Here is a 21,243-nt window from a genome sequence, read left to right as displayed (position 1 = left end):
GGACTGTAGCCCGCCAGTCTTCTCTGTCCTTGGAATTCTCCAAGGCAAGAATACTGGAGTGGGTTGCCATGCCCTCTTCCAGGGGATCTTCCCAATCCAGGGATTGAACCCAGGTCTCCCGCATTGCAGGCAGATTCTTTACCATCTGAGCCACCAGGGAGCCCCTTAGCAAGTTGATTGATTTATAGTAAAAAGAATTAACATGAAGAATCTTCATTTGAATAATTCTCTCTTTAAAATTTTGTAGTGTATGGCTCCTAACTGAAACCCATAACAGTCATTAAGAATATGTAAAACTTTTTCAAAACCATCCTTTCCAGAGCATAAGGTAGATTAAAATGAGTAATAATTGTTCGTAAGTTTTGTCAAGCTTACTGTCTCTCTTAACATTTTTAAAATTTTTAGTGAATTCCTCAAGATAGCTTTTTTTTTTCTTAACCAGCTCAACAAAGAATTCATGTTCTGATGCATCTTTAATGTGAGTAAGTCCTGTTCTTCATGTTTTATTCCAGAAAACCTTCTTTTCACCAAAGGAGGGGAAGCATGTGTGCAGGTTGGTGTTTCCACAGTGAGAGATAAGATGCGGAGAGAAATGCTGTAGTTTACGTATTTATTTATACTTTGTCTTACATCAGAAACACCTACAGGTGTGTAAGGAATCACACAATAGATGACCATCTACCCACCAGCCACTTAGAAAGTAAAGCTTTGCCATTGGGTGGCGTTATGGGAAGTCAGACGCAAACCCACAGGGAACCAACACAGACACTGACCGAGGGCCCTGGGGGCTCCAGCCTCCTCTTCCTCCAGGGGTCACCCCAGGTCTGGCCCCACTTGTTATAAAGGGCATTGGTCAGTGGTGGGGAAGCCCTTCTGTCCTGAGTCTGTCTCTCTGCTCTGCGTCCATGAGCCGTGAGCACATTCTGGGGCTCCATCCTTTCCAGTCTGGGAGGACCAGCCTCACCTCGTTGCTCCTCAGTTCAGAGTTTTCCTGATTATTCAAATCTGATTATTTCTCCACATAAACTTTAGCATCAGTGTGTCTAGTTCTACTTTAAAAAAGGAAAGTTGAAATTATAACTGGAACCAAGTTAAACTGAAATCCCAGGTCTTTTGATGCCAAGTTTAATAGTCTTTCCGTACCTCCCTGCCTACTGTTTAATGCTTTGGGGGAATCCTGCAAAATGAAGAAATTATTCGAATGTTGCTATCAAATAGAGCTTTTCTTTAACTGGGAGTTCCTGGAATTTTGTCCATATGGGATTTTTGGTGGGGTTTTCATTCTTTGGTGTTTGTGGTCCAGGCCATACAAGGTGCTTTTCAGAATGAAAGAAAAACGGTTATGTAAAATGCTCTGAAGTGCTTGTATTTGCTATTTTGCCTTGTTTTATAACCTTCAGTATGAAAGCTGGCATTTGTGCAAGCTGGAAGTGCCAGCTTCTGCCCTGCAAGAGGTCTCTGGCCTCCATTCTGTTACACGCGTACTCACCGGCACGGTGCACAGCCTGACTGTTTTCTACTGTGAGACATTTTGAGTGTGAAAGAGCAGGAAAAAAAGGCATGTCCTGTAGACCGAGTGCGCTCTGGGGCCACAGGACCCCCGTGGCTCAGCCTGTCTGTCATGGTTGCTGCCAGAGTGTGCTCCTCTTGTCTTAGACCCCAGGGGAGCCAGCCTCTCCGTACACCAGTCACTGATCAGTTACATATGAATATGCTGTGTACCTTCTGCCTACTTTTCAATCAACATTTTTATTTTGAGAGAACCTACATTCACGAGCATCTGTGAATACAGGGGAATTGTGTTCCCTTTACACGGTGTGCGGTCTCAGTGGGAGGCAGACCCCGGGGAGAGGTCCAAAGCGTCTGTTGTCACCAGGACCCCCACCCCCTTGTGCTTTGTAGCCACGCCCACATCCTCCCTGACCCCCACAGCCACTGCTCTGCTCCCTATTTCTATGATTTTCTCATTTTAGGAACCCTTGAAAGTTGACCCTTGAACTGCACAGGGTTGGGTGTTGACCGGAGCTGCCGTCAAAAACCCATATAATGGGTTGTCGGCCTTCTGTGTCCTTGTCCTTGGCCTCAGCCGGCCTTGAGGTGTGCAGTGGGCAGTATGCGTTTAGTGAGAGAAATCTGTGTCTGAGTGACCCACGCAGTTCAAGCCTGCCTTGCCCGAGGCTCCCAGTGTGTAAATAGGTGTAACATGTGACCTTTGGGTTGGCTTTTCCACTCAGCTGAGTCCTCTGGAGACTCATCCAGGTTGTTGCGTGTTGACGGCTTGTTCCTTTTTGTTGTCTATGGTGCTCCTGGTGTAGACAAGCCACAGTGTGTCCGGCCGGGCACCTGCAGAAGGGCATCTGGGTTGTCTCTGGGTTGGGGCTGTTATGAATAAAGTTGCTGTAAACATTCGCCCACACTGTTCTTCTTAATGTGAATGTAAGTCTTCATTTCTCTGGGATAGATGTCTGTGTTTAGTTTTAAGAACCCACCAGACTGGTTCCCAGGTGGCTGTGTGGTGATCCAGTTCCCCTCGTCCCCACTGGCCTTTGGGTCGTCGGTCCTCTGCTTCAGCCATTCTCGTGGGAGTGTGGTGGATGTGTGTGGCTCTTAGTCCCTTTCCCTTGTGGCTGATGACGATGGACATCATTTCCTGTGTGTCTGTCTGTGTGCACTCTTTGGTGAAATGTCTTTCTCACATGAGTGTGTGTTCTGCTCTTCAGAGTTATGTTCTGTTTGTTGCCTGCGTGGTTTTCACATATCTGCTCACAGTCCATAGCTGGTCTTCTCATCTTCTTAACAGAGTTGTTCACAGAGCAAAAGCCTTACATTTTGACGGATTCCAATTTATCATTTTCTTCTTTTATGGATTTGATGGCTAGTCTGCAAACTCTTCGCCCAGTTCTGAATTTGGGGTATGATTTTGTGAAACTTTTCTAGTTTTATGCTTTGTATTAAGCCTGTGGTTCATTCTGAGCACCGGTCTGGGGTGTGAGCTGAGACGGCTGGTTGACCCAGCGCTGTCTGTGGACAAGGCCATCTTCCCCTCACTGCGTGGCTTATCTGCCTTTGCCAGCAGTGAGCAGGTATGCTGTGCAGGCTGGTCTCCGAGTCCCCTGTTCTGTTCTGTGTGGTCTGCCTGTCTGTCTTGGTGATGGGGGCTGTATAGGCTGTGTTGAGATTGGTTACTGATTCCTCCCACTTCTGCTTTGATTGCTGCTTGAAAGCCCTTCTCAGATAATGCTGACGTCCTGGGGTAGGCAGCTGTTGCCTTCGTTCATTCAGTTTGAGGTTCTCAGTCTGGTGAGTGACTTCAAGTGCAACCTGGACGTATTATGTTCCCGGATCCGAATCCTGCTTGAACCTCTGTTTCAGCTGCTTTCTCTCGTGGCCTCTGTAACGGAGGGGAGACCTGCCTCATTGCTGCCGGTGGGAGTGCACGTCCGGGCTCCCCAGCCTCCACTGGCACTGCTGGGTGGGGCCTCCTGCACCACCCCAGAGAGGAGGGGGCAGGCACCTGGGTGCCACGGGGTGGGGGCAGTCCAGGCTCCCACCTCTTCTCCCTGACTGCATCGCAGGCGGGGTGGGAGGGGTCGTCACAGCCCAGAGGGCATGGGACTCAAGGCTCCCCCACCCCGTGTTCCTGCTGGGTGGGAGGCTGGGTCTGGCTGGAGTGGGGCAGTTGCGTTTGTCGGTCTCCTGTCCTGCTGGGAGGGCCTCTCCTGGCCCCTTGGCCAGAGAGACAGTTTTGTTGGGAGTTTCGGTCTGCCTACTGGTGCCTCCAGGTTGCTGGTGTCTTCAGCTCCAAGTCTGGGGTGGCGATGGGGACTCACAGCCACACCATCCTCAGGTCCCAGCTGTTCTGCCATCCTCTCCTCTACCCCTTGCCCAAGCCTTCTCGCTGTGCTGTGCTGCGCCGTCTGGGGTTTTCAGTCGGGCTGAAGGGGAGGGGACAGACATGCCCTCTGACCTCCCACCACATGAGCCCCTCTGCCCGCTTTGAGTCCAGCTCTCAGCCAGAGAGAGCAGGGTGCTTGGACAGCTCGTGTGGTTGCCTCCAGGACTGGTCTTTCGAGTCTCTCAGCAGCAAGTCCTTTCTCACCCAGCCTCTGTGCTTCCCAAACGCCTCTCCCCTCCAGGCTCAGTGCAGCCACCGCACGAGGCTCCTCAGAGCACCCATACCTCACCCGCGGTGAGGGGCGGTCAGCACTCATGTCCATTCTAGATCTCAGGGGAATTACTTTTAACAGTCTCCATAGTGGGAAGGTTAAATCACACACCAGTACAGAACTGCAGCCTGAACCGCACGCCCCCGGCAGGACCAGCATTGCCAGCTCCTCAGTTTAATCTGTACCTACTTTCTCCCACTGCACTGCATCATCTTTTATAATAAATCCCAGGTACCATTTCATCTGTAAGCACTTCGGTATATATCACAAAAGATAAAAACACTATTTCCACACCTAAAATGATCAAAAGTATTCCTTAATATAGTCAGCTATCCAGACAATATTTTTATTTAAGTTTCTCAGTTGCAAAGTCTGTCTGATTCATTTTAGGTTCTTATAGTATCCAGTACTGTGCTTTTCCTATAGTAAATTTTTAGAAAAATATATGTTCAAGTAATTCATGAATATAAAATATTAATACTTTAAAAACTATTTGAAACACTTTCTTGAATAAAGGAGTCTAAATAGAAACTCAGAGGGGCTTCTGGCGGCCCAGTGGTTAACAGTCTTTGCTTCCACTGCAGGGGCCTGGGTTTGACCCTTGCTTGGGGAACTATGATCCCACATGCCACATAGCACAGCCAAAAAACAGAAACCCGTTTACTTTTAACTCATTTAACTGTGTATTTGCCAGATACACAGTAAGGGTTAATGTTATTAACAAATGATTGTCACGGAAACTATTTTGTATATGTGTTATATGAGAGAGATGTATAAAATATAAGCATGATTTAGTGACCATTTTCTTAAAAGCAATAAATTTGCCTTTTACTGATTTACAATTTAATTTGTATACAAAGCAACTTGTTACTACAAAATTTGCCAATCTCTTTTGTTCCTCAGTGGCAATTTGATGGGATTCTTTATTATGAGTTTAGAAAAGGCAAAGGAATCAGGGATTCAATTGCCGACATCAGTTGGATCATAGAGAAAGCAGGGAAATTCCAGAAAATCATCTGCTTTTGCTTCATTGCTAAAGCCTTTGACTGTGTGCATCACAAGAAACTATGGAAAATTCGTCAAGAGATGGGATACCAGAACACCTTACCTGTCTCCTGAGAACCCTGGATGCAGGACAAGAAGCAACAGTTATAATCGGACATGGAACAACTAACTGGTTCAAAATTGGGAAAGAAATACATCAAAGCTATATATTGTCATCCTGCTTTTTTAACTTATATGCAGAGTACATCATGCAAAATGCTGGACTGAATGAAGCACAAGCTGGAATCAAAACTGTCGGGAGAAATATCAACACCCTCAGATATGCAGATAACACACTTTAATGGCAGAATGTGAAGAGGAGGTAAAGAGCCTCTTGATGAGGTTGAAAGAGAAGAGTGAAAAAGTTGTTTTGAAATGCAACATTCAAAAAACAAAGATCATGGCATCTGATCCCATCACTTCATGGGAAATAGAAAGGGAAAAAGTGGAAACGGTGACAGATTTTATTTTCTTGGGCTCCAAGATTACTATGGACAGTGATTGTAGCCATGAAATTAAGATACTTGCTCCTTGGAAGAAAAGCTATGTCACATGTAGACAGCATATTAAAAACCAGAGATATCAGTTTGCCACCATAGTCAAAGCTATGGTTTTTCCAGTAGTTATGTACGATGTGAGAGTTGGACCGTAAAGAAGGCTGAGTGCCAAAGAATTGATGCTTTCAAATTGTGGTGCTGGAGAAGACTCTTGAGAGTCCCTTCAACAGCAAGGAGATCAAACCAGTCAATCCTAAAGGAAATCAACCCTGAATACTCATTGAAAGGGCTGATGCTGAAGTTCCAGTACTTTGGCCACCTGATGGGAAGAGTCAACTCATTGGAAAAGACTGTGATGCTGGAAAAGATTGAGGGCAGGAGAAGTGGGTGGCAGAGGATGAGATGGTTGGATGGCATCACTGACTTAATAGATGTGAATTTGAGCAAACTTCACGAGATAGTGGAGGACAGAGAAGCCTGGCATCCTGTGGTCCTTCAGGTCCTCAGAGTTGGACATGACTTAGCAACCAAACAGCAGCAAACACGTTAGTATAATCTTGCAAAGTACAGCCAAAATATTTAGGAAGAGGAAACTCCTGAATTTGTTAAAAATTATATAATTGGAATAATTGTTCTTTGGGGATTTCCTGTGGTTTCTTCTGCCAACAAAATAATAGGTTATACATGGTTAAGAAATTAGATCAGATTTGAGGAATTACTTGCTTTTTAATGTCATCCACGTGATGCTGCTCAAGATGAGAGGGGACTGGTGGGGTGAATGCTGAGGCATGTTTGTTCTTGCTCCACAGCTTTATCTTATGACCCAAAAACTGAAGTCTCCCCAGAGCAGAGATCACGTGGCAGCCGGGCCTGAGTACTGTCTGGGGTCTGTCTTGGTGAGGAGTCTGGGATGCATAGGTCCTCACCCTGCCCTGGCTTGGAGCTCTCCATGGTCCTGACCCCAGAATCCAGGCTGCCTTCTGCAACGTGGCCTGAAATCTGCCCCAGCCCCACCCCAGATGCAGAGTCCTGGCTGGGACCCTGAGGTTCTTGGTATGCACTCAGAACGTGGGAGCCTCAGAATGCTGTCCAGAGGGCAGACCTAACCATCCTGTTTTTCCATTTTCCCACAGAGGAGACTTACTCAATTACTTGTACACTCAGTGTGGTCTTCTTGATGTCTTTCAGACAGAAACAGCCTCCGCCAGTCAAGAAACCCTCAAAAGTATTTTGCCATGGATGTAGAAGATGAAGAAAACATGAGTAAGATCCAGGCCTATCCTGTAGTGTCAAGTGGCTCATTTTTCTATTAAAATCTTAGTGTTGTAAATTTATGCAATGGGACCAATTTGGGGAGGGTGATTTTTTTTCTTTGATACAGCCTGTTCACAGTAGCATGTGTTTAATTTTCATATATTCTCTACAGTAGGTCTCGGAGTCTGCTGTGAGCGTTTTCCTTATAGCGGTTTGTCTGAATTTTTATTCTTGTTTTCACCCTGGGCCCCCAGTGCACATGGCTGAAAAGCGGGGCCCAGCCTCCAGGCACACATGCCATAAAGCCACATGCTTCGTGTCCCTATGTGCTTCTCATAACAATGGCCCTGATTTCCATCTGTCTAAATCTAAGGTGGCCTTTGAGATTGGCCGTGTAGGTGACAGTGCCTAGAATCTTCAGGTGCTGTGGGCTGTCCTGCACTTTGAGGGAAGGGCTCACACGAGCCTGCTGGTCTTGTTTGATGAGCCTCAGGGCTGGAGTTGGCTGAAGCCCCTCCTCACTGCCTTCCCTGGCCTTGGCTCCACCCTTGACGCTGTTCCCCGTAAAGAGTCAGTAGACATACTTCTCTGTTCTGTTTGTCACTGATCCCGGGTAGCAGAGCAGTTAGGTAAGGTTACATGTTCCCACAGAGGCTGGGCGTGTCCTGTAGGGAGGTCACAGCAGAGACCTGAGAGTTCCGGTGTGTGTGATGTGTCTCCTTCCCTGTTACCTGTGTGTATTGAGGTGTCCCTGGAAGAACCCATGGGTGTAAGGGATGAACGGTCACTCGGGATGAGGACACTCTTCAGCCCAGCGTCCTGCGGCCTACCCAGAGCCTATAGCTGAGGCCTTGGGGTTAGCTTATCTGCTCACAGAATCCAGGCCTCTGTCCCCGAGGATAGTGGGTACCGTGGGTTGCTGGGTCTCTGTGGGTGACCCTGCAGTTGTGTGCCCTCATGTGGGAGGCCACCCCCAGGACCCTGGCATGAGAAGACGTGACCAGGTGTGGTTTCGGGCCACGTGGCAGTGCGTCCTCCCGCGGCGTTCGTGCGGCCTCTGGCTGCCCGCACTCTCTCCAGGTTGCTGCCCCAGCAGTCACTTTCGGGGGGCTTTGGGGCCAACTCACTCCCCACGCCCACTGTCACCCATGCAGCCCTCCCCCTGCCGTCAGGACTGTGAGCTGTTGTCCACGGTGCTGGTCGTGGGGTTTGGGAGGAAGCTTCACAATGCTCTAGGTTATGTAACCGTCCCCATACTGCTCTGGGGGTCAGTTACCAGATAAAGAGTCCTTCTGAATACAGTTTCTGGAAAGCTGAGCTGCTGGTTCTAGTGCTGAAACTGAAATGCCAGACCCATACTTTTCTGTCATTTTGAAAGCAATGAATCATTTTTATCATGATTAGTATTCACATTTATGAAATAAAATAGCATGATATGGAAATAGAAAACATCTATCTAAGAAGAGTTGTGAGGGTGGGATGTCTTCTTGCATTTCTGGTGTTTTATTTGCCTTTGTGTAGAAGCGTTTTTAGGAAAGTAGAGCATGAGTAGTATTTGCGAGCTTCTGAAGCACATGAGAACATAGAATCCATGTGAACTGAAGCCCATGAGAATGTAGAATTCATGTGAACTCTCTTGTAGAAAGTGTATTTTTCTATAATCAGCACTGACTATTTTTATTTCTTAAAGGAAAGCTTTGGTTTCAGAGAGTGTGAACATTTTATTAAATGCATGTCAGAATGTTTACCGTGACTTGACTTCTTTACTGATAATTCTGTTTGGCAGTAACATGAGGATGTACGCAGCCATGCGGTGTGCCATGCTCTCGCTCACTTGTTAATCTAAACTCTGTCTCGCTCTGCCCTCTCTAACCTTCTGTTTCCTTTGAGCACCGAAAGGAGTAACCTATTGAGCTTTTGCTGGAGGATGTTATAAATGAAAATTTAGTGTTCATTCCGTCAGCTTTGTCAACTGGGAAAAGTGGTGTGTGTGCCAGGTGTACCTGGGAGGCAGTGAGTCCTAGGAAGGCTTGAAAAGTGAAAGTGAAGTCACTCAGTCGTGTCCAATTCTTTGCGACCCCCTGGACTGTAGCCTGCCAGGCTCCTCCACCCATGGGGTTTTCCAGGCAAGAATATTGGAGTGGGTTGCTGTTTCCTTCTCCAGGGGACCTTCCCAATCCAGGGATTGAACCCTGGTCTCCCACACTGCAGGCAGACTCTTGACTGTCTGAGCCACCAGGGAAGGCTTAGCAGTGTCTTAATCTCAGCCATAGCAGAGATAGAGTCAGTCTCCCTGTGGCTGAGTTTACATGAGCACCATTCTCGCATCTCAGTGAGGATGGCAGCCCGGGAGCCCAGGAACTTGAACTGTGGGCACTGGCAGCCGGGGACCCAGACTTGCTGCCATGTTAAGTACCTCCCATGGGTCCAGCTGGTGAAGGTCTTTACGGCTATCCTCAGCCTCCTTAGCATGGTCAGGATCTACTTTCACATTAAGGAATAGAAATGGCCTCCGTAGCATAGTCAGAATCTTCTTTCACGTTAAGTAATGGAGATGGAGCGGGGGCCACCTGATGGGGCACCTGTCAACCAGCTTATGATTGTGAGCTATATTCCGTTGCTGAAAATACTTGTGGATTCTCAAAAGTTAGCAGTAGGGCTTTAAATACACTCACATCAACAGTATTGTAAAGCCCGGTGGTCATTAACCTTATGCTTCCTGCAGCCAGTGGCCTATGCAAGCTAACCAGGAAAACAAGAAGTTACTGCTTTTTCTCTTTTCCAAAAAGCTTGATAAACCTAAAGGGAAGAGTGAGTGCTTTTTTTATTACCATTTTTTTTGAAGTTAAAATCATATTTATTTTGCCATGAACTTTTAGAGTTCTAAAAATTATCTTTATTAGTTGTAAAAATAAACTACCTTTAAAAGGTAGTAGAGCCAAATTATTTTGTAATTTCATCAAATATTTGTTTTTCTAAAAAGGAGCACGTTGCCAGCCTCAGGAAGTTAGGAAGCTGTGGCCACCACTGGCGTGTCAGTCTTCATGTCTGGCCTTGTATGTTTTTTTCTATCATGGGGTGTATTAAGGATTCAGAGACAAATCAGTCCCCATAACATATTGAAAAAATGTTAACTGAGCACCAGAAGTGAAGCTGTGTCCTTCAAAATAGTTTCTAAAAGGCCAGAACACTTTACATAAACAGTTTTCTAAGACCTATCCATGAACCAAATCAAACAACTGCACATATTAATTGAATATTTTAAACCAGAAAAACTAAGTGACTGGTGAATGCATATTTTAAATCATGTTTTCTCTTCTGGAAAGGCTGCAGTTGAAAGCCCAGTATGGGTATAGTATGAGAAACAGCCTTGAAAAGGAGGAAATGCTAGAATAAAAGGCATTTTGTTGATACTGATGTTAGATTATTAATGTAAGGTCTTGGATTAGTTTATTCCACATTTTGATAAACTTGAATAGATACCTTTAGATGCTTCAGAATATTCTCATAGAAAAAGATGACTTAAAGATTCACCTTTTGATGCAAAAGCAGTCGTTGATACTAAATAGAAACAGGATTAGCCATTATTTAGCAGAACATCAAATTGCTCGTTCCAGTGTAGACTGATAGTTCTGTGGTTAAAAGTGCAGCCAGGAATAAAATATATAAGCACACATCACTTAACCAGTTACAAAGAGAGATAAAGGAATCTATAAATTTTGCATTTACAAGATCCTGCAACGAAGGCGTTGTAAGTTACTCTTTCTGGGCACCGCAGGTTCGAGCAGCACAGATGTTAAGGAAAACTGCAATCTGGACGGTGCGCCCCCCAAGGACGGCAGCGCCCCAGGGCCTGGCGAGGGTGCCCCGCTCTCCAACGGGGGCGGCGGGGGCACCAGCAGGAAGCGGGCCCTGGACGAGGGCAGCAACGGCCATGCCAAGTTCCGCCTGAAGAAGCGGAGGAGGGCGCCGGGGCCCGCACTGCCCAAGAACGCGCTGATGCAGCTGAACGAGATCAAGCCCGGCCTGCAGTACACGCTGCTGTCGCAGACGGGGCCAGTACACGCACCCCTCTTCCTCATGTCCGTCGAGGTCAACGGACAGGTGTTCGAGGGCTCCGGCCCCACGAAGAAGAAGGCCAAGCTGCACGCGGCCGAGAAGGCCCTGCGCTCATTCGTCCAGTTCCCCAACGCCTCCGAGGCCCACCTGGCTATGGGCCGCAGCCTGTCCACCAACGCGGACTTTACGTCTGACCAGGCCGACTTCCCTGATGCTCTCTTCAACGGCTTCGAGACGCCTGACAGGTCGGAGGTGCCCTTCTACCTGGGCTCCAATGGCGATGATTCCTTCAGCTCCAGCGGGGACCTCAGCCTGGCCGCATCCCCAGTGCCCGCTGGCCTGGCCCAGCCGCCCCTGCCTGGGCCCCCGCCTTTCCCGCCGCCCAGCGGGAAGAACCCTGTGATGATCTTGAACGAGCTGCGCCCGGGACTCAAGTACGACTTCCTCTCAGAGAGTGGGGAGAGCCACGCCAAGAACTTCGTCATGTCCGTGGTCGTTGACGGCCAGTTCTTTGAAGGCTCTGGGAGGAACAAAAAGCTGGCCAAGGCCCGGGCAGCACAGTCTGCCCTGGCGACTATCTTTAACTTGCACTTGGATCAAACCCCGTCTCGCCAGCCCATCCCCAGCGAGGGCCTGCAGCTGCACCTGCCGCAGGTGAGGAGAGCCGCTGAGCGCTGCGTGTGGCTGACGCTCTTAGACAAGGTGTGGCTGTCGGGGTCAGCTTCTCCACTGCCCTGTCCCCAGCGAGAGAGCTCCTGTAAGCCAGGCTGCCAGGGGGCCTTCCCTGTACCGTGCTGCTCGTGTGGGCACGGGAGCCCAGCCGAGGCCGGCGCCGACAGGTGCTCTGTGGCCGTTGCTGCCCACGGCAGGCAGGCCAAAGCACCCTTACCTTGTTGCCCACCCTGTGGCGACCACACCCCGCAGGGCCTTTCTCAGGAGCGGGAGGGCAGGAGAGGGGCCGGAGCCCTGCGCCTGTCACAGCTCAGCGGTCTCCTCCCTCCACGTCTCACATGGAACCCCAGGTGCAGGAAAGCTGAAACCCAAGTTGGGGTCAAGGTACCAGGTCCTTGTGGAGCGTGTCCAGGCAGAGACCAAGCCTCCACAGTGGTGAGGACGTGCCAGAAGGCCTGGGGTGTTGGGCCCCCACGAGAGATCCAGAGCCCCAGGTTTCCAGGGGTCTCTGCACCTAGAGTCCCCGTGGGGTCCCTAGAGCTCTGCCTGCTCAACCACAGGTGGGCACTGCTCTTAGTTTGCTCTTGGACAGGGCACGGAGCAGGAAAATCAGGAGAAGAGGGGAGGGGTCATCTCAGGGTGAGGGAGGGTCATCTCAGGGTGAAGGGGGGTCATCTCAGGGTGAAGGAGGGTCATCTCAGGGTGAAGGGGGGTCATCTCAGGGTGAAGGGGGGTCATCTCAGGGTGAAGGGGGGTCATCTCGGTGAGGGAGGGTCATCTTGGTGAGGGAGGGGTCATCTGTGGTAAAGATGGGTCATCTCATGGTGAGAGGAGGGGACATTTCAGCGTGAAGAGAAGGGACATTTCATTGTGAAGGGTGATGTCATCTCAAAAGAAGGTGAGGGTCATCTCAGGGTGAAGAGGGGACATTTCAGGGGGTGCTCTGAGGAGAGTGAAGGAGAAATGCTTAGTTATCTCAACACTATAGAACTGTTTGGTTATTTATTGCTTCTTTTCATGGAAATCCAACATGTCTCTGGTCTATTGTGAAGATGTTTATTTCAGGGAGAAAGTCTCACCCTGTTCTCTAACCCTTTCTATCATCATATGATTCAGTTTGAGGATAAAATACACATTGATGTAATGAGAAGGTATGGAGGAGCCCAGGTTGACAGGCCAGCCTGCACTCCCCCAGGAAAACCCACCCCCGTCCTGCCTTTGGGGGACCCTTGAGGACCAGTAGTTCTCAGCTGTGAAGGAAGGAACTTTATTCATTTATTTATTTTTTGCTGAAAGCAACCAATACAGCATCAATGTAAAGTAATATATTCAAAGTATATTACTGGTTTTTTTTTAAATGAGACAAGTAACTGCTTCCCATGTTAGCCTCTTGTTATATGATTTATAAGGACTGTTGGTCCGTTTATCATTGCACACATCAGGGGCACCAGCTCTCGAGGGACTTTGTTTTCCAGTTGAATATTTGATGCAGTCTTTCAGCCAAGGTTCACCCATGCTGCGGCCACGGAGACTCCCGACATGCGCTGCCTTCTCCTAGTGTGAGCAGTCGTGTAAAGAGACTGCGGTCATTGAAAGCTGCTTGGGAGTCACCTGTGGGGGGAGGGATGAGTGTGCATGCGTGTGTGTGCACTGGCAGCCTGCTTCTGTCCTGGCCGTGACACCCGTGGGGAGCAGTGAGTAGAGCTGCTGGCTTGGGAGGGGCCTCATCAGCCCTGCCCAGCTGCCTCTGTGGCCCAGGCCAGCTGGGTCTGGGGAGGTGAACTGTCTCCCCCTCACCCCCCACTGCTTCCAGGGGCCCCAGGGTGGCTCCCTGCCCTCAAGCAGTACCCAAGAATGCAGTCATGCCCTCCTAGGCGGACCTGTGGGCGGCCTTCGGAGAGTTGGTCCTCTTAGCGTCATTTCTGGACTCGTTGGCCTTTTTGAGACATACATTCTGGGAGTGAGGCATCCTGCCGTCTTCCTGGGGTCACCCTGAAGGATGTGGGGGGACCTTCCCTGGTCCCAGGGACTTGTTGCTTCCATGTTGCCTTCATGTGGCATTCAGAGATGATTAAGTCAGATGGTACTGCCCACGTGGTGAGCACAGGGCTATCCATGAACTTGATGGACATGGCCCAAACAAGGCATCCCAGGAGCCCACCCAGTCCCCAGTGACTGTGAGAGTATGTTTGCTGTGTGGCCTTGTCTGCCCCAAAGCTGGAGGGAGGGGCTTCATGCCAGTGTGTCAGGGGGATGGTGGCTGGGGGACTGCCCAGGCAGAGGCGTGGCAGCAGCCCAGACGCCTGTCTGCAGCTCCTCACCCTGTAGGGGGTCGCTGTCTCCTCTCTCCCACATTGCCTCCACTTCCCGTCCTGTCCGCAGTCTTGCTGCCTTTCTCGCGCTCACCCACGGCCTTGCTCCTCTCCCTTCCCATCCTGTCCGCGGTCTTGCTGCCTTTCTCGTGCTCACCCACGACCTTGCTCCTCTCCCGAGGGTGCAGGGTTGGGTCCTGGCCCTGTCCTCACTCTCCTGTTCCCCTTCTGCTTAGCCGTGAGCACCATCTTCTGGGGCTCGTTGCTGGTGCAAGGATGGGGCAGTGTCCTGACGACTGTTCTTTCCGGATAAGCTGCCAGTGAGGATAATGGCTATTCTGCCCATTCAGGAGTGTTTCATTGAGGGCTTGGCTGGGGACTCGAGACAAGTGTGAGCTGCTGGGACGTGGGTCCCACGTGACTCCTTGCACCCCCTCCCATCAGGCATTGTTCCCAGAACACAGCGGGTCCCTCAGTCCATGCTGTAGGAGGACCAGGTCTGCACTCTCGAAGCCGTGTGCCCCCAAGTGCAGTGCTGCGCGCCCCCCAGACGCGGCCAGCGCTACGCGCGAGTGGCCCTGCAGCCCTCCCCTGTCGTCCCAGCTAGGGGACAGAGCCCGCGCCTGCGGGGCTCTGGGCAGTACTGCTCTCTGGTCTCAGATGTGGAGGTAACAGGCGCAGGTGGACTGCTGCCTTGGGAGGGAGGTGCTGAGATATGGTTTCCCTTCTGACTCCCCTTTCCTTCCTGAGTGGCCCCTGCAGGGCCGGTCTGGCCTCCACCCTGAGGTGACCAGTCAGAAGCCCTATTGCTTGGGGAGTGTGGCTGCAGGCTCCAGGTCACAGAGGGAGGGAGGCAGGTGACCTTGCTGCTCTGGGCCTGGGTTCCCCCTGGAGAGAGGGCTGGGGTGGGAGGCCTTAGCTACTCTGTGCCGCTCCCACGTGGCTGGGCTCCTGCCATCATATCTGTAGAGGCCCTCATATGCCCCTCGGATGCCTGGTTCCAAGAAATGTCTTGGAGGAAAAACTGTGCGCGTGCACACACACACACACTCACACGCTCATTTGCCAGACCTACCGTGTGGCTCAGAGAAGAGGCCCCAGAACGCAACCCCAGAGGGCGCTGACCCCCTCTTGGTCCTCAGGTCCTGGCCGATGCCGTGGCCCGCCTGGTGCTGGATAAGTTTGGGGACCTGACAGACAGCTTCGCCTCCCCCCACGCGCGCAGGAAGGTCCTTGCTGGAATCGTCATGACAACAGGTAACCGTGTTGGTGTGTGTCTACTGCGTGTTCTCACACTTAATGAAGAAGACACGCTCTCAGTGTACAGAAGTCTCTGACAGGAGCAGAAGGTGACTTTTTCGTTCTCCTTCAGAATGTCTGCTGTGTGCAACTGGAGGAGCTGCACTTGTTTTTTCCCTCACCATTTCATCTGTTTAACCTGTTTTGTTTGGAGAAAGCGTCCTGTATTAGTATTTGATTCCAGTAACCTTACGTGAATCATCTTGAGCGAGTCTGGGAAATGCAGGAGGCCTGTGGGTTCTTGCTTCACTGAGAGTAGCCGTCTCTGGTGTGTCAGTTCACATCACTGTTGCCAGATAAGCTTCCCTGTTCCCTTCCCCGCGAGAGAAGGCTTCCGCAAGCGTAGAGACTCTGTGGGGGAAGCACCCTTGGAGACGGCAACAGAAACCCAGCTAAATTTGCCCTTAAGTTCCCAGCTGTGGAGGGATCCCTCCCCAAGTCCTCTTCCACCTCCTGGAAGTGAACCCCCTGAGCAGTGTCTACATGGACCACTCCTGGGAGCAGGAACCACAACCACGGCCAGTGCCTGTGTCCCTGGGGCGGCCAGAGGACCTTCAGCTCCTGAGCGCTGGGTCTGAGGCTGTCTTGGGGCACTCTCTTCTTGGAGTATCCGCTCAGCCCAGCTGGCTGAGCCGATTCCTGGGGAGGAATCGCGAGATGGTTTCTCCTATGTTCCAGGCACAGATGTGAAGGACGCCAAGGTGATCAGCATCTCCACGGGAACAAAGTGCATCAACGGCGAGTACATGAGTGACCGGGGGCTCGCACTTAACGACTGCCACGCGGAGATCATAGCCCGCAGGTCCCTGCTGAGGTTTCTCTACACACAGCTTGAGCTTTACTTAAAGTGAGTGTCCGAGGAAATGGGTGAAGGAAACTGTTTTCCATAAAAAAATTTTCCTCCGATCAAAGTGTATTGCATCAGTTTCACCGTGTCTGTCATCACTGAAAAATTCTCAGCGTAGTAACTTTCTGAGTTACAGGTTGGGAACCCTTTGCCCTTGAAGCTCAGGCTGTCAAGTAGAGTTGGCTGAGTTATATAACTCACATGCCTGCGTACATACCCACCGTGCATGCAGTCAGAGGGGTCATGTCTGTGTTCCAGACCCCAGGCTTTTGCTTTGTACAGGAATAAGTGCTGGGGAGGTCACCATGTCCAGACGGCTGACTGTGAGTCTGACTGCTTCCTGCCCCAGGCCATGTCTTACTCGCAGCCTTTCTGTTCTGAGGTTGTAAATGAAGAGAACGGGGTTACTTGTGTACTGATGACCTGTCTCATTGGTGAGCAGGCAGGAACCATGCTAATTATCATAAACATGTCAAGTAAATACCCCAGTGCAAGCTTATCTTACCCTGTTGAAAACACTGGCCTTTGAAAATCATCATAAGCTATGAGAGACTGAATTTTGATTGTGTTCAGCTTTAAGGTTTATCTTTGCAACTTACTCCTTTCAGTAGCAAAGATGATCAAAAGAGATCCATCTTTGAGAAGTCCGAGCGGGGCGGCTTCAAGCTGAAGGAAAATGTCCAGTTCCACCTGTACATCAGCACCTCCCCCTGCGGGGACGCCAGGATCTTCTCACCACATGAACCCATCCTGGAAGGTACCATGCCAGGCTCAGCAGCAGCCGCTGCTTCCCGAGAAAGTTCATGACTGTGTTGTAACAGAGAAAAGGACAAACCTGTATTAATATCGTTTCTTCTTCAAAAATTTCAACCTTGGATGTAGATCTGATAGGAATGTATAAAAACATGAAGTTTTCTTCTCAATTAGTAACTTGAAATTTTTAATGAATGAAAATGTGAATTCAAACAAGAAATTATTATAGAGTGAGGATATTAAACAAAATTGTGTTCAGATTTTGAATTTGGATGACACGCACATCTCTAGATTGGAAATGCACATCGTGGTCCACGTTTCTGGAGGGTTGTAATATCACGAGAGTGTGACCAAGTCTCAGAAGCAGGTGTCGATGGGCAGAAAGGCCTCGCTCTGACCTCCATGAGCTCTCATTCTTGTTCCTGCTGTTGTTTCATAGGAATTTGTATCCACAACCCTGCTCACAAGCTTAAGCATTATTTGTTCCAAATAGAACATTTGATTACATTATTTTTCTTGATTATAAAAGCAACATGTGGGGACTTCCCTGGTGACCCAATGGCTAAGACTTCTCGCTACCAATGCAGGGGGCCTGGGTTCTATCCTGGTCAGGGAACTAGATCCTATATGCTGCAATTTAAGATCCCGCATGCTGCTGCCAAGATCTAAGATCCTGCGTTCCACAAAGAAGACCCAGCACAGATAAATAAATAGGTACCTAAGAATTTTTAAAAAGAAAAGACAAAATTATAAAAAATTTTTTTTAAAGCAACAAATATACACTGTAGAAATTGCCAAATATTTTTAAAACATAAAAAATAACATTTAAATCACTGTATTCATATAAAAAACTTCTGGGTGTTTGTGAATGTTTCCTATGGATTTATTTCCACATCCCTATAGATTTATTTTTGAAAATTTAAGTATGCAGTTGAGAAATATAGCAAATACTCTAATATCCATCACCTAGAATTAGCAAATGTCAGCCTTGTGTTCTGTCTGCTTCCGCTAGTTTCTAATCCTGGAAATACATCGTTTGGTTGAAGTGGAGGCCTTCTTTTCTCCCAACCACCAGGGAAACCACTTTTGTGAATTTGGTTTGTATTGTATCCTCCTGTCCAATTTCTTGCGCCTGCATCGTACGCACATGTCTTAGGTGCATGTAGAATGAACACATGCACACGTGTGTGTGAACCGTATTTTGAATTGATAGAGTGTTGTTAGACATGCTTTCTGGTGAGTTAAATAGGTGGTCGACCGGCAGACCCTCTCAAGAGGACCTTGTGTCTCTGTCTTAGAGCCAGCAGACAGACATCCGAACCGAAAAGCCCGTGGACAGCTGCGGACGAAGATAGAGTCTGGTGAGGGGACCATCCCTGTTCGCTCCAATGCCAGCGTCCAGACGTGGGACGGGGTGCTGCAGGGGGAGCGGCTGCTCACCATGTCCTGCAGCGACAAGATGGCCAGGTAAGTCCCCTCGGACACGCGCCTGGGCCCGCCCCCACCCCTGCACGCCCAGGTGCCCCGGGGTGTTTCCAGGGACACCTGGGCATGTGTCCCACAGATTCACTGAAGGACTCAGGTTTTAAAAGGTGCTTCAGGGCCACCTTGAGAGGAGAGGTGGGGTCTCTGTGGACAGAGGCTCTGGAGCCAGGTCCTTTTGGGTAAGAGGCTTCACTACAAAGGCACCATTGATTAAAATCATGGTTGTTGGTATGAGAACTCAACCTCCAGCCGCTCTTCCCTACTGGGAGGTCAAGAGGGTGGGGCTGAAAGTTCCCACAGTATGTAATCAGTATTTGGCTCCACAGCCAGCCAGCCCCCATCCTCAGGTGGGTGACACAGTCCACCTCATTAGCATAGACCCCTTATGGTTAATCACTTAGAAAGTTCCCAGGGCCTGGGAGCTGTGAGCCAGGAACCCGAGAAGATGACCAGACATATATAAGAAAAATATATTTCTGATCATCTGAGTGACCAACTGCACTTTCTGATAAATCACAAGATCAGTTACTGTAGCTTCATAGTAGGTCTTGAGGTCGGATAGTCAGTCCTCCAGCTTTGTTCTCCTGTGTTGTGTGGGCTCTTCAGGCCTTCTGGCCCTTAATGTAAACTTTGGAATCAGTTTGTCAGCATCTGCAGAATACTGTGCTAGAGTCTTGACGGGTTTGTGCTGAGTCTGTAGCTCATGTTGGAAAGAATCGAGTCTTCCACTCCATGAACATGTGCTATCTCTCTATTTACTTAATTCTTTGATTTTTTTGTCAGTTTTATAGTTTTCCTTGTATAGGTCTTGTATTTTTGTCAGATTTGTACCTGTACTTAGTTTTGGGAGGTGTTAATGTAAACAGGTGTTTCTTGACTTCCTACTTTTGCATTCCAGTCCCCTAGAATGAAAAGGACATCTTTTTTGGGTGTTAGTTCTAAAAGGTCTTGTAGGTATTCATAGAACCGTTCAACTTCAGCTTCTTCAGTGTTATTGATTGGGGCATAGACTTGGATTACCGTGACATTGAATAGTTTGCCTTGGAAACGAGCAGAGATCATTCTGTCGTTTTTGAGATTGCATCCAAGTACTGCATTTCAGACTCTTTTGTTGACCATGATGGCTACTCCATTTCTTCTAAGGGATTCTTGCCCACAGTAGTAGATATAATGGTTATCTGAGTTAAATTCACCCATTCCAGTCCATTTTAGTTCACTGATTCCTAGGATGTTGACGTTCACTCTTGCCATCTCCTGTTTGACCACTTCTAATTTGCCTTGATTCATGGACCTGACATTCCAGGTTCCTATGCAATATTGCTCTTTACAGCATCAGATGTTGCTTCTATCACCAGTCACATCCACAGCTGGGTATTGTTTTTGCTTTGGCTCCATCCTTTCATTCTTTCTGGAGTTATTTCTCCACTGATCTCCCTTAGTATATTGGACATTCAGAAAACGAAGATCATGGCATCTGGTCCCATCACTTCATGGCAAATAGATGGGGAAACAGTGTCAGACTTTATTTTTGGGGGCTCCAAAATCACTGCAGATGGTGACTGCAGCCATGAAATTAAAAGACGCTTACTCCTTGGAAGAAAAGTTATGACCAACCTAGATAGCATATTGAAAAGCAGAGATATTACTTTGCCAACAAAGGTCCATCTAGTCAAGGCTATGGTTTTTCCAGTGGTCATGTATGGATGTGACAGTTGGACTCTGAAGAAAGCTGAGCTGCAAAGAATTGATGCTTTTGAACTATGGTGTTGGAGAAGACTCTTGAGAGTCCCTTGGACTGCAAGGAGATCCAACCAGTCCATTCTGAAGGAGATCAGTCCTGCAATTTCTTTGGAGGGAATGATGCTGAAGCTGAAACTCCAGTACTTTGGCCACCTCATGCGAAGAGTTGACTCATTGGAAAAGACTCTGATGCTGGAAGGGATTGGGGGCAGGAGGAGAAGGGGACGACAGAGGATGAGATGGCTGGATGGCATCACTGACTCAATGGATGTGAGTCTGAGTGAACTCCAGGAGTTGGTGATGGACAGGGAGGCCTGGGGTGCTGCGATTCATGGGGTTGCAGAGTCGGACACAACTGAGCGACTGAACTGAGCTGAATGTAAACAGTGTTGTGTTTTAAACTTCAAGTTCCACAAGTTCATTGTTGGTCACAGCTGATTTTTGATCAAGGTTCAAAGCCAGTTCAGTAGAGAAAGAACTAGTGTTTTTAACAAATGATGCTGGCACAACTGAACATCCCTATGTAAAAACACAAGTGAACTTCATATTTTGCACCATATACAAAAATGTGTCATATACTGAAAATGTGTCACAGACCTAAATGCATAAAAGTTTTAGAAGAAAAGAGAAAATCTTGGCCACTGGGATGGGTTATGTCTTAGATGCAACACCAAAAGCACGCTCCTTGAGAGCAAAAAAATGGTGTTAGCCATCATCAAATTAAAAATTGCTTCTCTGAAAGACTGTTAAAAGAATGAGAAATAAAGTCACCAACTGGAAGAAAATATTTACACAGCTTACATTTGATAAAGGACCTAGATCCACACTATACAAAGACTTCTAAAACCAACAGGGGGGAAAAGCAGTTTTTAAAATGGGCAAAATATTTTAATGGACACTTCACCAAAAAAGATGTCAGATTAGCACATGAGAAGCTCGTTAATCACAGGGATGTACAGAGAGCTATGAGGGCACATTCTTCACTCCAGGGTTAGAGCCCTGTCTGGTACGGTGGGGACCCCAGGCCCTGGGGCGTCATCCTCCCAGGCTGGGAACAGACACTGCAGCCAACTGTGAAGACGGCTCACCCGTGTCTTAGATGTTAAAGGCATCTC

At 48.7% G+C, this 21,243-nt stretch overlaps 1 protein-coding gene across 4 annotated transcripts in view; it reads left to right on the top strand.

Annotated features, from left to right (window-relative positions):
- ADARB1 (adenosine deaminase RNA specific B1) overlaps window positions 1-21,243 on the top strand; it is a 112,131-nt gene that overhangs the window by 68,312 nt on the left and 22,576 nt on the right. For all 4 annotated transcript variants that reach the window (XR_005725283.1, XR_005725284.1, XM_040264948.1 and 1 more), the window contains exons 3-8: window positions 6,896-6,970; window positions 10,740-11,674; window positions 15,147-15,261; window positions 15,982-16,150; window positions 16,759-16,907; window positions 18,202-18,370. Coding sequence is in view for 2 of the 4 variants with exons in the window: in XM_040264939.1 (XP_040120873.1) it covers window positions 6,896-6,970; window positions 10,740-11,674; window positions 15,147-15,261; window positions 15,982-16,150; window positions 16,759-16,907; window positions 18,202-18,370 (1,612 nt within the window). In the remaining 2 variants the exon portion in view is untranslated. The remainder of the gene's footprint in view (window positions 1-6,895; window positions 6,971-10,739; window positions 11,675-15,146; window positions 15,262-15,981; window positions 16,151-16,758; window positions 16,908-18,201; window positions 18,371-21,243) is intronic.

The sequence above is a fragment of the Oryx dammah genome, unplaced genomic scaffold, assembly GCF_014754425.2.
Source record: "Oryx dammah isolate SB20612 unplaced genomic scaffold, SCBI_Odam_1.1 HiC_scaffold_2, whole genome shotgun sequence".
Classification (NCBI taxonomy): domain Eukaryota; kingdom Metazoa; phylum Chordata; class Mammalia; order Artiodactyla; family Bovidae; genus Oryx; species Oryx dammah.
Note: the sequence above shows the minus strand (reverse complement) of the source record. Positions and strands in the feature narration are given on the sequence as shown.